Source organism: Gobio gobio (genome assembly GCF_949357685.1).
Source record: "Gobio gobio genome assembly, chromosome: 3".
In the NCBI taxonomy this organism is placed as follows: Eukaryota; Metazoa; Chordata; class Actinopteri; order Cypriniformes; family Gobionidae; genus Gobio; species Gobio gobio.
In genome coordinates, this window is record NC_137099.1 from 5,035,559 (window position 1) to 5,052,784 (window position 17,226).

The 17,226-nt window shown below is 37.6% G+C and overlaps 1 protein-coding gene across 1 annotated transcript in view; it reads left to right on the forward strand.

The window, feature by feature from the left end:
- The window catches only part of ptgfrnb (prostaglandin F2 receptor inhibitor b), a gene marked incomplete at both ends in the record, with an annotated part of 76,426 nt that overhangs the window by 32,856 nt on the left and 26,344 nt on the right, over nucleotides 1-17,226 (forward strand). Inside the window, 2 exons of the mRNA XM_079811934.1 lie at nucleotides 12,724-13,140; nucleotides 16,106-16,516. Coding sequence (XP_079668060.1) covers nucleotides 12,724-13,140; nucleotides 16,106-16,516 — 828 coding nt within the window. The remainder of the gene's footprint in view (nucleotides 1-12,723; nucleotides 13,141-16,105; nucleotides 16,517-17,226) is intronic.

Here is a 17,226-nt window from a genome sequence, read left to right on the forward strand (position 1 = left end):
CTATCTTCTTCTGATTATAAAATTTATTATTATTACTATTAGTACATTTGGAATATTTTGGTTCATTAAATTCTGTATTTTTCTGCCTAAATGTATATTTTTGTTATTGCATGTGAATAATTATTCTATTTTTTCTTTATAATAAAATAAAATAAATACATTATTAAAACTTTGATATTACTGTTTCTTTAATCAGTTCTATTTTATTTTGGTTCACACAATTATCATTATTATTACTTTTTTATTTAAATATAATTATTTTTTAATTCTGATTTCTTAATGTATATATTCAGTTTATCAAATTATAAAAATAAAAAAAAAATTGTCAATTGATCTATTCATATTTATAGTAATATTCTGATCCTACTATTCCCAATAAATGTCAGATCATCAGGTGTCATTCAGCATCGTGTGTTGTTTTCCATTGGTTACTAATCTCCAGTTTAGTGCTGATGTCAGAGCCCTGTATCAGGTGACCTGTAATCTAAACTCATGTCTGCATCCGTCTCTACACACACTATGACCACAGCTCATTCTCGGGACAGGTGTGCAGCAAACCAGAAGAAAGTGCGAGAGAAGGAAACCGAGAGAGGAAGACGGAGACAAAAGCGCGCGAGAGAGAGAGAGAGTGTGAGATAAAGTCTGATAATGCAGATTGAATGTCTGGAGTGGAGAGGCTCTTAATGAAGGTGATTGACAGTCACTTTGAGAGCCGCGCTCCGTTCCCAGGACACTCGGCCCCCGTCCATAGCGACCGCTATAGAGCTCCTCTCAGACATTCATCTCGTCTGCTCTGTTTGTCCGGGTAAAGAAACACATTGTGGACCTGCTCTCGTCCTGTCTTTATTTATCTTTCTTTAACTAGAGCTCTCTCTCTTGCTCGCTAACCGTCTCTTTCGCTGTGCTTCTCCTCACTCGATCCCAAAAGTTCATAACCAAACTGTGCTCAGAATAATAAAGGTCTTCTGCTAAACTAACACACTTTAAAAAGTAATTCGTTAACTGGCCAATGGTCGCCAATGCTGGATTTTGAACCATCTAAAATGTCCATGCCTAGGTTTAGCTGGGAAATGCTGGTTTTTACTTCACCATGCAGGATGAAGTGGCTATTTTTAACGATTACTGACTTTAATATCTCAGCTGTTTATCCTATTTTCTCTTCATTCTTCTGTATCTCAGTATAAAGAGTTATGTTGTGTTTCATTCAAGATCTCAATAATGTCTCAAAGATTTGCCAACGTCTGCAATCAAAAGTCCAATATCTTAATACGAACTGGAATATTTATCATCAAATTCTTTTTATTTTTGAGCAATATTTTTAGCCTTAGCCAACTCCTTCACCACTAACGGAGCGAGCTGGAATATCAAACAACAACATGACCACCAACAAAACTCTGACTTTAACTTCTGGATATTCGGCAGCGTTGTAATTTATAATTAAACTAGCGCACGACATTAACGTTGTTCGTTCTCAGCCACTCCCTCTTTATTCACTTTTTGAGCATAGACCTGAAAATGAAACTGTCATACATCTTGAATGCTTTGAAGACTTCAGTTTGGTCTCATTTTAAAGACAACACATGGCAGATTACTGCTGAAGTGAAAAAAGTTTAAAAAGGTGAACTTTAAAGTTACATAATATTACATTTATTGCTATTAAAAAATGCACAAAAATACTATTTTCAATTTATATATTTTACAAAACTGGTTTTAATCTAAAACTGCAAGTGTTACAAATTTAAGGTTGATATCTCAAAAAATGAGCTTTCAGTCAGAGTTTGTTTGGGTGAAGTACCAAACGCTTCCACTAGAGGAAATTCACCTCCCATTCATTTCCAATACGCTCATATTTGACCACAAACAACGCAAGTGACCATTTCTCTTCAGGACCATTTAACCTCTTTTTGTCCATCATTTTTTTGTTTTCACATAGCAAGTGCCAAAACCTATACCTAATAGCACCAGAGGGTTAAAACATACCTTACACTGGAAACCAGCACCAAGACTAAGGCTGAATCCGCCTATACCCTTAAATAAGGCATTATTTGAGGGGACAGCCATTTGTAGTGGCGTCCGAAACCATAGTGGACGTTATTGAGTGCACTCATTCAATCCCACAATGCACCGCAATAACGAGTGTACAGCCGGTGTATGCTCAACGGCTATCCGACTTCACACACTCGTTTTCATTCACTACTTCAAGTGAACTGTATTAGTGGATAATGTTGGGAATAGTGAATGAGGGTTTACAGGGCTTGATGTTTACTTTTTTCCCAAAGTTGAACAATTTAGAAGCGCATTTAGAAACTTTAGGTGCGCAACTAACTATATATATAGTTTTTGTTAATATTTTGAATTTAATTTAATTCTGCTTTCATTTAAATTTTTGTTAAAAGTTTCAATAATTCTGTTGTTTTGTCTTTTTTTGTTATTTAAAAAAAATTCTGTATCTTTTTTATTCATTTATTTCAGTTTTAGTTTGGTAATAACAGGTTAATTTCAATTAAATGAAAAAAAATAATAGTTTAAGTTTTTTATATTTTATTTTATGTCAGTTAACATTTATTTATTTCAAGTAAAGGGTTTTTTTATGGTTTTAGTTTGTTAACTATAACACTAATAGTAAAATCTATATATTTAATAATATTCATCAAATAATGTTATTAGTCTTTCTTTCCTGTGACGACAGACAGAAGCTACAATAGTTTACTTTAAATTAAATGGAAATTCAATTAAATAATACATAGTTTGTGTAACCAAATAATAACCGGGGTGGGAATCGGACACACTGCGTGACTTTTATTTAATAAGCCTGAAATACACAGGGACTCTTATTTTGAAATGTCTATGCTTTATTATTGGCGGATGCTCATTCAAATTCAGACAAAGGAGATAAAATATGCGTTCTTACACCGTATACAAATTACAATATAAACACCATAAAGTAAGTATTGTCATGATTGATCAACATTAGTTAATAAGAAATCGCTTGGCGTAATTGTGCGCTATTCATTGATTGCGCGAGCCTGACGAACGTACAACAGCGCCACCTTTCATGCTTCGAAACGTGAAGCACCCAAGTTTATTTAATGAAATCATAGCCTTTTGAAGTTTTATAGTCACATTAGGCCGTATCACGATACATTTTTTTCCATCCCCAAGATGTAAGACACCATAAAATGATCATTAAGACGTTCAATATACCATTTAAGACTTATGATCTTACATTTAAGAAAACACACATGCTCCAAAATACATTGTACAGTTCGCACACGTCTATTTTTAGTCGCAAATGTGAGTGAAATGGTCGAGCCCTGGTTTAGGGGACGAGTTTAAGCACCAGCTGGTCAAGGTTATCTGGTCTAGACTTCAGGGATAAAACCCATTTTTTGCTGCATATGTGCATTAGTCTTTAAAGGAGCCAATAAGATGTCCCGAAGTGCTATGTGTGGGAGGGGCTTAACGAACAGGAAGTGATGCAGATGAGAGCCGCACCGCACAGATGGTCCCAGTGACTCAGTCGGCGTGACGTCCAAAAGCTTAACGCAAAACCCACCACCACATGTGAGGCTCAATCGGTTGTGTATGGGTTTCACTTGCCTGTGTTCCAGCTCCTCTCTCATGTGTTTTTCCGAGCTATTTACGTCGTGTGATTGTCAAGGTTGTGGGAGAATGGCTGGCTTTGGCCTGCTGTAAGTCTTTGTGTGTCTCTAGTACTGCTCACCCAAGCATGAAGGTCCCAGCTGTATAGGAAGCGACGCAGGGAGTCCTTCACTAACCGGGCGCACTGCCCGCAAACACTTGACACTGGTGTGCCGAGAGCCTAGAAACCGGGTCAGCGTGTCGCTTTAATGAGTGTGGGACTGCGCACGTGAGTGTGTGTTTAGAGGTGTGTGGGGGACATTTAAATTCACCATTTAATCAATAATCCAGCTTGCTTTTCTTCAACGAACATTGACGTGTTCACCCAAAAATATGTACACTCTAAAAAAAAAGGCTTGTAATCATAGGGGAACCTTTTTTAGTGCTATATAGCACCAATTTTGGTGCTTCAGTGGTTCTTCAGCGGTTCTTCAGAGGTTCTATATAGCACCTTAGTCAAAGAACCGCTGAAGAACCGCTGAAGAACCACTGAAGCACCAAAATTGGTGCTATATAGCACTAAAAAGGTTCCCCTATGATTACGAGCCAAGAACCATTTTTGGTGCAATGTAGAACCTTTTTTTTTTTTTAGAGTGTATGATCAAAAATTCTGGCGCGGAAAGAGTTTAAAGGGTTAGTTCACCCAAAAATGAAAATTCTGTCATTAATTACTCACCCTCATGTCGTTCGACACCGGTAAGACCTCATATCCGTTCATATTCGGAACACAAATGAAGATATTTTAGTTGAAAGCTGATGGCTGAGAAAGGCTTCAGATAGGCCTCCATTGGCATTCAGTACATTGACACTCACAAGACCCATAAAAGGCACTTAAAACGTCGTTACAAAGTCCATCTCACCACAGTGACTCTACAATAATTTTACGATGCGACGACAATAGTTTTTGTGCGAAAAAACCCCCAAAATAACACCTTTATCCAACCTCTTCTTGTCTTCCGTGTGTGCCTCCACGACGCATGCGCGAGAATATGACGTAGCGCCGGGGTTCGGGAATCCATGAAATGCACACTTTAACCCCATTTTGAGAACTACGCCGAGACCTAAAGCACGATCAATGTAGAATTCAACAGCTTAGACACGTGCGTCTTCCTCTGCTTGTAAACAAATCTCTTCTGGGTCATGTGTCCGAACGCCGGATCTGCGTCATATTCTCGCGCATGCGTCGTGGAGGCACACACGGAAGACAAGAACAAGCTGGATAAAGGCGTTATTTAGATTTTTTTTTGCGCACAAAAACTATTGTCGTCGCATCGTAAGATTATTGTAGAGTCACTGTGGTGAGATGGACTTTGTAACGACGTTTTAAGTGCCTTTCATGGATTTTGGAAGTGTAAATGTACTGAATGCCAATTGATGCCTATCTGAAGGCTTTCTCAGCATCAGCTTTCAACCAAAATATCGTCATTTGTGTTCTGAAGATGAACGGAGGTCTGACGGGTGTCGAACGACATGAGGGTGAATAATTAATGACAGAATTTTCATTTTTGGGTGAACTAACCCTTTAAAGGGATAGTTCACCCAGAAATGTAAATTCTGTAATCATTTACTCGCCCTCAAGTTGTTCCAACCCTGTATGAGATTTTCTTCTGCTGAACGCAAAAGAAGATATTTTGAAGAATGACCGTTTTTGGTCCCCATTGACTACCATTGTATTTTTTCCTCCATACTATAGAAACAGAAACCGTTTGGTTATCAACTTTCTTCCATATATCATCTTTAACTTCTTTAACCCTCTGCCAGCGTCAGCATTTTTTCACACAACGTTCATGGCCCACAGAATATTTTGTTGTATGAATATCTAAACATACAATATGTAAGGGATAATCCACAACTAGCTGTGCATTAAGTAAGGAATATGATGGATAGATGTACATTTATGGACTTAAAAAAACGACTGCCATTATAAAGCTTGGAAGAGGCAGGACATTTTAATATAACTCTGATTGTATTCGTCATGTACACCTAGGATTACTTGAGGAAGAATAAGTCACAGGGTAAATTTCATTTTTGGGTGAACTAACCCTTTAAAAAGTGTTTTTGGTTGCACTTTATATTAGGGTCTAATTCTCACTATTAACTATCTATGACTTTTGCCTCAATAAACTCCTAATCACTGCTTATTAATAGTTAGTAAGGTAGCTGTTAAGTTTACGTGATTAAGGGATGTAGGATATGGTCATGAATAAGGCATTAATATGTGCTTTATAAGTGGACTATAATCAATATCCTAGTAATATGCATGATAATTAGTAACTAGTTAACAGTGAGAATTGAAGTGTTAGTGTTTTTCTTGTGTGTTTTTATTGCTTTGCTGTAATTGTTGTTTTGGTTTGGTTTTCTTCCTAAAAAAAACTTTGTTTTTTTAAGATGTTTTGCCAGTCAAAAATGCTTCATCTTCAAGTCTAAAGTAGTTGTTCAGTTGCATGGTTAAGTCAACGTCTGGACTGAAGCCGATTTTGGCTTATTGAGTGTTTTTTCATATTGTTTTATCTGGTGTTTGTTAAGGCAAGAATCACTTTTAACACCATATAGAAACATCACAACACTCAAAACACATTAGGAAGTGCAATGCAACACCCTGACAAGCAAGCATCCTGTCGTGCACGGCGTGCTTTAGAAATGTGCAGATCCACTGTACAGGGAGTGCAGAATTATTAGGCACGTTGATTTTCTGATCATATTTTTTTTCCAGGCACATTTGACCAATTCCAAACCACAGTAATCCTAATAACTAGTATTGATTTAGTATTTAATAATGTATAAGTGATATATAATTGTTCATGAAGGCTGGAAATGAAAATCCCCTTATATTCAGGTGTGCAGAATTATTAGGCATGTTTTCTTTTACAGATAAATTGAGCCAAAAAAGAGATTTAACTCAGACTGAAAAGTCAAAAAGTATTAAATGCCCATGAGAAGGATGCAATACTAATGCAATACTAGACATTGCAGTTAAGGCGTGACCATTGGACAGTGAAATGCTCGTTGGGTCAGCAGGATCTGACAAAAACAGGTGGTGAAGAAAAGACACCTGTTAACTGCAAAAGAATTAAGAATTAAGGTGAAGAATTAAGGGTGAAACCATCAGTAACCCTTTAGTCTCCAGCGCCACCATTTTCCAAAGCTGCAACCTACCTGGAGTCTCCAGAAGTGCAAGGTGTCAGGATCTCAGAGACTTCAGTTAGGTAAAGAATCCTAAAAAATGACCCCCACTAGATAAGAATCACAAGCTGAAGTGTTGTAAAACACATGAAGAAGGTTTTTTTATAGGCTTTATAGGTTTTATAGGTTGAGAATGACTCTTGAAGGACCAGCACCACATCCTCTAGTACCACTGTTTGAAGAATTCATCTTCCAGAATCTGACAGTACGTTTTGGGAGTTCATTTTAGTCCATCCTGAAGTCCGTTTTGCAGAGATGGACTAAAAATGAACTCCCAAAACGTACTGTCAGATCCTGCTGACCCAACGAGCATTTCACTGTCCAATGGTCATGCCTTAACTGCAATGTCTAGTATTGCATTAGTATTGCATCCTTCTCATGGGCATTTAATACTTTTTGACTTTTCAGTCTGAGTTAAATCTCTTTTTTGGCTCAATTTATCTGTAAAAGAAAACATGCCTAATAATTCTGCACACCTGAATATAAGGTGATTTTCATTTCCAGCCTTCATGAACAATTATATATCACTTATACATTATTAAATACTAAATCAATAGTAGTTATTAGGATTACTGTGGTTTGGAATTGGTCAAATGTGCCTGGAAAAAAAATATGATCAGAAAATCAACGTGCCTAATAATTCTGCACTCCCTGTACATTAGGGCTGGGACGAGACACTCGGCTCACGAGAACAAGACGAGACGAGATTTTTGCACTGTATTTAAAAAAAACCCTAAATGACAAAAGTAGTCTGTAGGTGCATTTTGAAATGTTTGAACTAATCATCTTAAGGAATGTCATTTCAGCACTATCATATGCATTGAAAGACACCAAAAACTGTGGATTTGCCACAATCTGAACTGACTGGCTTCTCTCCTGTATGCTTTCACACGAGTCTCTTCAGACCGTACTGTACATGAATGATGAGCTTCCGTCTGTGTGTGACCTCCTTCAACTCCTTTCCCCAAATTGAACAAAGAAATTGTCTTTTCTTAGTCTTATTTAATGGAAACAATAAGTGCAACCATAATCAAAGTACTCTCTCAATATTCAAAATGCAAAAAGAGACCAAAACAGATACTAAAGCCCTATTCGGTAATTGTTTCTCGTGGGGTCGTAAGGTATTTTCATCATTGACAGGGGCTAGTCTGTGATTTTTATTGCCGTCCGAATCCAGAATGTCAGTGTTTTTCTCCCACCACCCGCGTAAAACTCCCCGGCCGAATTACCTACTGTTTTTTGACAAACACCAAGGTCGTGTGGTAATTTAATTTGCCGTCCGAATCCACATCTCTGAGTTTTCAAGAATATAGGCCTATCACTTAAAAATTCACTGTTTATATCCTTTTTGACCACTGCAGAGCACCGTACGGTTGCGCTTCGCTAATTTGGATGCATTGCCTTTATTACCGAAATGCTGATATTTACAAGAGCAATACATTTCATCACCGCTCAAAAAATAAAAAGAAGAAAAGCATGTAAACATTTGAAAAGGGCCGTTATTACGGCAGCAATTATACAGTATATGTTAAAATAACCAAGCAGCATTGTTTTTACCTCATGTAAATAAGAGGCTGTATTCACTTATTTCCGCTCATTTCCATGTGGAATAAACTTGCATCCTTTATTTTTAGATAAAATACGCATATAATGTGCGTCTACATATTCCTATTTTTGAACAGATTTAAATAATTAAATAATAATTAGTATATTATTTTCCTATTATTAAATTAAATATGCATTTATTCTTATTATACCAAGCATATGACATTTTATTTACAGCATACAATCATGTTATCGACCACGTGAGCAGCTGCGCAGGATCACAAAAACTCGCTCGTCCACCGTTAATAAATCACCATCCGAATGCACGAGTTTGATCACTGAGGTGGCATGCAAATTTACGTCCACGTGTCCGGATAGGGCTTGAGAGGTGGTTATAACTACACAGCCCAGCACAAGATAGCTTTGATATTGAGAGACAGGCAGTCCTTTCCTGTAGCTCAAGCAATAGAGCGTGGTGCTAGCAACGCCAAGGTCATGGGTTCGATTCCCAGGGAAAGCAAGAATTGACAAAATGTAAAATGTGTACCTTGAATGCAATGTTAGTCGCTTTGGATAAAAGCGTTCTGCCAAACGCATAAATGTAAATCTCGCCTAATTTGCAGGAATCAGGGAGCTCGTGTTTACTTTCGCTTTACAATCACACATACTCTGTGTATAGGGATCAGCGGTAGCCTGGCGTGGCCATACTCAATTCTAGTCAGAATATGAGTCTGGTACCGCTCCATTGAGCTTTGATTATGGGGCGTGTTTCAACCGAGCCAGGAAAGACCTCAATTGGATAGACCCACAACCAATCAGAGCAACGGAGCGACGCGTAACGTTAGTTGTCAAATGTCAACAGAACTCAACTGCACTGTTACCAAGTCCGTGTTTTTCTCCATGTCCGCGGGTTGAAGCGACCCCAATTATGTGATTATTTAAACCCAGGAATGCGAATTTTAGCAGGCAACCTTGCCAAAATAACATATTTTGCCAACCAAACGTTTTGAGTAGCAATTGTGCGCGACATTGCAAAAACACTTGGAAACCCTGTCTGCACGCACGCATGATTAAGTAACGTTACAAGAAAAACATGAGTGTAAACGATCTTTGGCAGTAATAAAATAATTTAAGGATACACAGAGTACTTACCAACACGATCATCGTTTCTGAGAGAAATAGTAAAGGTGAACGCATATACGAACAAGTTCTCCGTTTAGGATAAGAGCAAATTCAACCCAAGAGCCTTCGATGACGTGGATGATTACGTTACTGTTGATCATCTGTCCATCATCGTCTAAAGCCCGCCCTGACAATTTCATTGGTCCGAACAGTTTCTGTTCGGGCATAATTCTTCCTCTATGGAGCGAGTCCAGACCGAATTGCCCGAGCAAAACATTTTGTGGGCGGGGCTAAATTCGGCTGGCATCCAGGCTAGATCAGCGGTGCTGAGCCTAGGAATGGCAATTTCAAAACACTGCTTCATGAAGCTTTGAATCTTTACGGATCTTCTGTTTCGAATCAATTGGTTCGGAGCGTGTATCAAACTGCCAAAGTCACGTGATTTCAGTCAACGAGGCTTTGTTACGTCATCACTGTTTCGAAACACTTCGAAATGTCAATGGTTCACCGCTAGGGGGCGATGGTCTCTGTGAACCCATGTATATCGTGAGCAGTCACTGAGAACCATTGAACAACCTGATCTCTGATCAGTTTTAAGATGTTCTAATGAGACATTAGTATAATTAAAAGGAATAATAGTAGTTAATATTCTCACAATGGCTTGTTTATCTGAGCCATCCATGGAACAAACAAAACAAGCCCTGACAATTGATAAAAGAACACATAGACACTTAATATTTAATGTTATTAGATGATTAGTTAATTGCATTTTACTTTCAATAAAACATTTGCAATAGATTTGTAAAAGCTGTTTTTAGGCATGTTTGGCCTGGGTTTTGTTGCATTTACACTGGTCTGAGCATAGATATACTGTACATAATAAAGGCTAGATGTCTTAGTCTCTAACGTCATCACCGGCGGCCATCTTGTCACAGGCGAGTTTTCTGGCGGGCTACCTGATGTAAGGCGAGTGATCTGCATGAACACGAATACTCTTATCTCACTGAAATCTTGACGGATTTACAAATGGTTTGGTTTCTTACAAACGTTATTAACGTGGCTATAATTCTGGATGCTTGAACAAATTATGAATAATTGTTCATAAGTATGCAGTGTCATAACTACATCTCTGACGTTTATAACAAACCAAACCGTTTGAAAATCGGTGTATATATATGGTTGTTTAAAAAGTACATGCACCATTAAAACACAATGTTACGAGTGAGCGAGCTGACTGTGACAAGATGGCCGCCAGGTGCGGACGTCAACCTCCATAGGCCAGCAGCGCGGACGAGACATCTAGCCTTTATTATGTATATCTATGGTTCTGACCAGCAGGGGTCGCAGTGTCAGATTGATTTGAAGCTTCGACACAATACAATTCAATTCAATTCAATTCAAATTTATTTGTATAGCGCTTTTCACAATACTCATTGTTTCAAAGCAGCTTCACAGAAAGTGCATTTCATAAATGTACATTGAAAAATGTTAGAAAAGAGAATGTTAAAAAAAATGTTTAGGATAAGTTAATCAATCATGTATTATTTTAGGCCATAACAACGCTGGCGTTGAGTCGTCTCTTCACAGGCGTCGAGTCGTCTCATCACAGGGGCATCTGAAGTCTCCATGAGAGGCTGATACAAACTGGAGCTGACGAACTAGTTACCTCGGGACTAGTGTCCCGAGATAACAACAGAAAAGCAGATGGGAAATAATTAGCGTAGCTGCTGTTCAGAATATTAATGCTGTTGGTGCGATTTAACTGTAGTATAAAACGTATTTATAATGTGAATGCTTGGCTAAAGAGATGCGTCTTTAATCTAGTTTTAAACTGGGACAGCGAGTCTGAACCTCGAACAATATCCGGAAGACTATTCCAGAGTTTAAGAGCTAAATGTGAAAATGCCCTCCCTCCTTTAGTGGACTTAGATATCCTAGGAATGACCAGAAGCCTCGAGTTTAGTGATCTTAAAGAGCGCGATGGATTGTAGGGCGATAGAAGATCCGTTAAATACACTGGAGCTAAACCATTTAGGGCTTTATAGGTTAGTAGCAATAGTTTGTAATTGATACGGAACTTAATAGGTAACCAGTGTAGGGATGATAAAATTGGTGTTATATGATCATATTTTCTTGACCTAGTAAGAACTCTAGCAGCTGCGTTTTGGACTAACTGTAGTTTGTTTATCGATGATGCAGGACAACCAGCTAATAAAGCATTACAGTAATCTAGTCTCGAGGTCATGAATGCATGAACTAACTTTTCTGCATCAGAAATAGATAGCATGTTACGTAGCTTGGCAATGTTTCACAATACAGCACATTTGCTTCAACTGTTTCAGTGTTTCACGAAGCCTCGGTCCGCCCATCACTACATTCTACAAGATAAGAGGCCGTTCACATGTCGTGTGGAAAACACGGCTACGCAACTTTCTCCTTTTCCCTCAAAAGTACTCCCGTGAACTCTTCATGACGACGAAGAAGTTCCAGCAAAGGATAAATGGATTTCCAGCCCTTGCATTCACTCTACTACTAGATATATTTATAGAGATCATCAATAAAAAAACACACCCTTATTGATTGCCAATTTCATCACTGTACGGCTGGACCTTTAAGATCTTCACAGAGTCTACTTTTGAGTGTCCCTAAAGCTCGGTTGAAGACTAAAGGAGATCGTGCTTTCTCCGTGGCAGCGCTACGTCTCTGGAATAGCCTTCCTCTGCATATTAGATCCTGTGACTCGTTAGGATGTTTTAAATCAGTGCTAAAAACACATCTCTTCTCTCTTGCTTACAACAGCCCATAAGGGCTGGGAGTTTATGAGAAGGGTCTTTTTTGGGTGTCTTGTCATTGTCCCACTAGTATTGTTGAGAGTGTACAGCACTTTGCTCAACTTGTGTTGTTTTTAAACGTGCTATAAAAATAAACGTTGATTTTTGATTTAGGGATCGGCGGTGCTGAGCGTGCATTCTCCTAGGGATGGCAATTTCAAAACACTGCTTCATGAAGCTTCGAATCTTTACGGATCTTCGGTTTCGAATCAATTGGTTCGGAGCGTGTGTCAAACTGCCAAAGTCACGTGATTTCAGTTTCACCCTCACGCTCCGTCATGGCGATATCGCGAGACCGCTTTTCCCTCGATGAGCAATCTTGTACCCTTTTTAATCTGGTCACACCCCTACATCATTATTTAATGTATGTGCTTTTATGTACTGTCTCTTTCTCTCTCAGATCCAGACTACACCGTTGTTCTGAACTCCTCTGCGAACGCAAAGTTCTTCGGCGACCCGACGGAGCTGGAATGCAAAGTCACGAACGTGTCCAACCTTCGTAGCGGACGACTGGGAGTGTCATGGCTGTACAGAGACGCTCTGCCCGGCGATGTTCCTACTCGCACTATCGCCTCATTGGATGAGAACGGAACCCTCGTGCCAGGCAAGACGTACAAGAGCCGCATAGAGGCGGGGCTTATTACAGCCACCCGGGCGGAGCCTTCCACATTCAAGCTCCGCCTCCTTCACACGACAGACGCAGACTCTGGAGAATATACGTGTGGCGTAACGGCGTGGATCCCAACACGTCATGGGAGCTGGAAAAAGGTTGCGGAGCATTTGACCCCAGCACTTAAAGTCAGCTTTGCTAACAAGCGTAAGTGTGCATCTATTTAAGTTACACTCTAAAAAATACACAAGTTGGATTGAAAATGGACAAACCCAGCAATTGGATTGTTTTCATTTCCAGAGATTGGGTTGTTTTAAGCAGACACTTAAAGGGATAGTTCACCCAAAAATGAAAATTAGCCCATTATTTACTCACCCCCAAGTCATCCTAGGTGTGTATAACATTCTTCTTTCAGACGAATAAAATCTGAGTTATATTACAAAAGTCCAGGCTAATCCAAGCATTAGAATTGGATTCATAGTTGCTCTGTTTTTGAAGTCCATAAAAAGTGCATCTGTCCGTCATATAACTGCTCCACGCGGCTCTGGGGTGTTAATAAAGGCCTTCTGAAGCAAAGCGACGCGTTTGTGTAAGAAAAATATCCATATTTAAAACTTTATCAAGTAAACTTTCGGCCGGTCGCCTTCCGTGGAAAAGTGTTGAATGTTGAAAGTGAAACTCAAGATGTGTTCGTGACGTCATGACGACGGACCTGGTCGCGTTAGTCTTTCCATCGGCAGGGGAACTTTCAACAATTTTTCCACAAATTCAACAGGGAAGGCGGTCGCCCGAAAATTTACTTGATACAGTTTTAAATATGGATATTTTTTTTACACAAACGCATCGATTCGCTTCAGAAGGCCTTTATTAATACCCCAGAGCCGCGTGGAGCAGTTAAATGACGGACAGATGCACTTTTTATGGACTTCAAAAACAGAGCAACTGAATCCAATTCTAATGCTTGGATTAGCCTGAACTTTTTTAATATAACTCAGATTTTATTTGTCTGAAAGAAGAATGTTATACACACCTAGGATGACTTGAGGGTGAGTAAATCATGGGCTAATTTTCATTTTTGGGTGAACTATCCCTTTAACCCAACCACTGGGATAAAACCATTTTTGTGTTGTTTTTAACCCAGCATTTTTTACAGTGTATGTACGTTTTTGGGACGTTTTAGTAAGACCAACACACAACCCTTTCTTGTTTAGTTAGCTCTGCCTCATATAAGGTGTCTAGTTCGCCTCAGACACCTGTGAATATTGCAGCTCAAATGTTCACGCTTCTATTCTGGTCTGACATATGACATCTCAGCTCATTGATTTCCTGCATCATTTCTATAATTACCTAAACGGAATACATATATGCACGGAAACATTTGCATCCAGCCACGTCTCTGTGTCTTCTGTAATGGAGACGTCTCAGTTTCACGAGGAGGTACAAATGACGGCGTTTGTATTATGTTCTGATGTGTTTTGTGAGCTGCTGGACTGATGCAGTTCTCCACGGGGTGCAGTTTATTCTGACATGCTGTACGGTTATGTTCAAAACTGTTGCTGCTCAAAGTTATACAGCTGCAATTGCAACTATAATGACCCCTAAGAACATTTGGCATAATTTTGCCATTATCTAATATTGTCGCTCCTATATTGGGACACTTTTTCATATTCCATGAGACTTGGCAATAAATTGTCTTATGTAACACAAGACCAATAACTTTCGTTCACTGAGAAGGCATGGCAGCTGCATAAAAAGTAAATGCAATGTGTTGCGTCATGATTTAATCTCTGCGTCTTGTTCAGATGTCGCTCATTCGGAGCTCAATTTCTACTTTGTCTCCGATGTTTCTCCTTAAACGCATTCGGAGAAACAAATGAGGAGACAAAGGAGGTTAAATGCTTGTAGGTTTGAGAAAAGTGCTTTTACTACTACTACTACTAATAATAATAATCCTAATAATAATATTTTATATTATTTGTATTATAGGAAAAATAATTACATAATAAAAAATGTGAATTGTAATATTTATTATATTTATATTATTATAATATAAACAATTACATTATTATAATTGTGTTAATGTTATCATTATTCATATAAATAATAACATTAATAATATTATAATAATAATAATTAATGTTATTATGTTAATGTTATTATATTAATTATATTATTATGCTATTATGTTGATGTTGTTTATTATTATTATTATTGAAATATTTATTGATTATTATATGTATTATTTACTAAATATGTATTAATAATAATCATAATCACATTATCATTATTATTTAATATGCATTATTATTTATATTATATCAATAGTAATAATAATCACAACATGAATAATAATATGATTATTATTTATTTAAATATGTATTATTATTTATATTATAATTCTAATTTAAATAACAACATAATAATTAATAATTATATTTATGTTAATGGTATTATTATATTGATTATATTATTAATTATATTATGTTAATGGTGGTATTATTATATAAAATATTTTAATATTTATTCTTGATTATTATATGTATTGTTGATTAGATATTTAATAATAATAATTATGACCATTTATTTGTTTATTATTATTATTATTATTATTTATAATATTATAATTATTATTTAAATATGTATTGTTTATTATATGTATTATTTATTAAATATATATTCATAATAATATGATTATAACTATTTATTTGTTTATTACCATTTATATTATTATAATTATAATATAAATAATAATGATATTATAATTAATAATAATTATTATTATTATTATTATTTTTATTTTTATTATATAAAACGTTATTCCAAAAAGGACTAAAGTGAAGTAAATCTTATCACGAGGTAACATAGTGTTCATTTGGCTGGTAACAATCTTAAAGGGTTATTTTTATTAATTTATTTTTATTATTAATATCCTTTATTTTTATTTTATTAGGTTTGGTGTATCATTTAAATTGTGTTAATTTTTAATATAATGTGTTAATATATAGCTTGTAGTATATGGATAGCGGCTCAGATGTTTTAATGAATGTTCATATTGAGATCTGACTTTTAATCGAAGCAAGGAGAGAAAGCTCATATATAAACATTCAAATCTCCATTTGATCTCGTTCCTGCCTTGATGAGATGTGTTGTTCTTCTCATTCGTCTCACGCAGGTCCTGCTCTTGGTGTTGTAGCCCGTCGTCTCCGTGAAGCTACGGCTGCTGGCTCCACGTTTGAGATGAGCTGCCAGGCCAATGTCCAAAACCTCCCGCCGGGGACCGCCTTCTCCATCCTCATCCTGTCCGAGGAGGCCGTAGGGTCTCCCAGCCGCAAAATCGCCTCGCTGGGCCCTGAAGCCATTCTCCAGCTGGAGGACTCGGGCGAGCCGGGCCGGCGGGACGGCCTGATGCTGGTGAAGACTGGTGAAGAGAGGGACTTTCAGTTTCGGATCCAAGCGGTGCAGGTGACCGATCGCGGCTTCTACTCGTGTGAAATGAGAGCCTGGACGAAGCAGGCCGGGGAAGACTGGGTGGAGATGGCCAAAGGAGTGTCCAATAAGGTTCAGATCGCTTTCGCACACAAAGGTAGACTTCAGAAAGAGACTCCATGGCTTTATATGATGCTCGTGGGCGGGGGCTCGTCTCATAGTTTCCAGTCTTCAGTAACTCTGAATGTAACGCGTATGAATCAACCAGCAGAAAGTGTGATTCAGATCTATAGGAAACGCAAAGTGATAATGAAGAACGAACAGGTGAATGAAGGCTCGATCACGGGGGAATGTGTGAAATAATTCATTCCACTGAATCACATTTAAGCTTCATGCTCTGTGATTCATTATGGCACATCTAATGTTTGGTATATAATGATTTTCTTCATCAGTTCTGCTCTAAAATCGAATTGAATGAACCACATTTGAAGCCGATATAAACGCACATACATCACCAGTGATCACAACTGTAATCGTCTACAGTTAGGCTAATAATAATGATAGTGATAAATAACAATACATAGTGTCTTTTTATCATTTCAATCAGTCATTTTTGGGTCTTTCTGTTATACACTACTATTGTTAGGTAACACTTAACAATAAGGTTGCATTAGTTAGCATAACAGTACTTTAGTTCAAATTAACTAAGAAAGAGCAATACTTCTACAGCATTTATTAATTTTAGTGGTCACACTTTAGATTAGGGTCTAATTCTTACTATTAAAGGGGCACTTCAGCGCTGGGAAGATGAGTGTGTATTTAAACTGGGTCATTTATGTAGTAGATATGTGTTATTATTTTTTTATT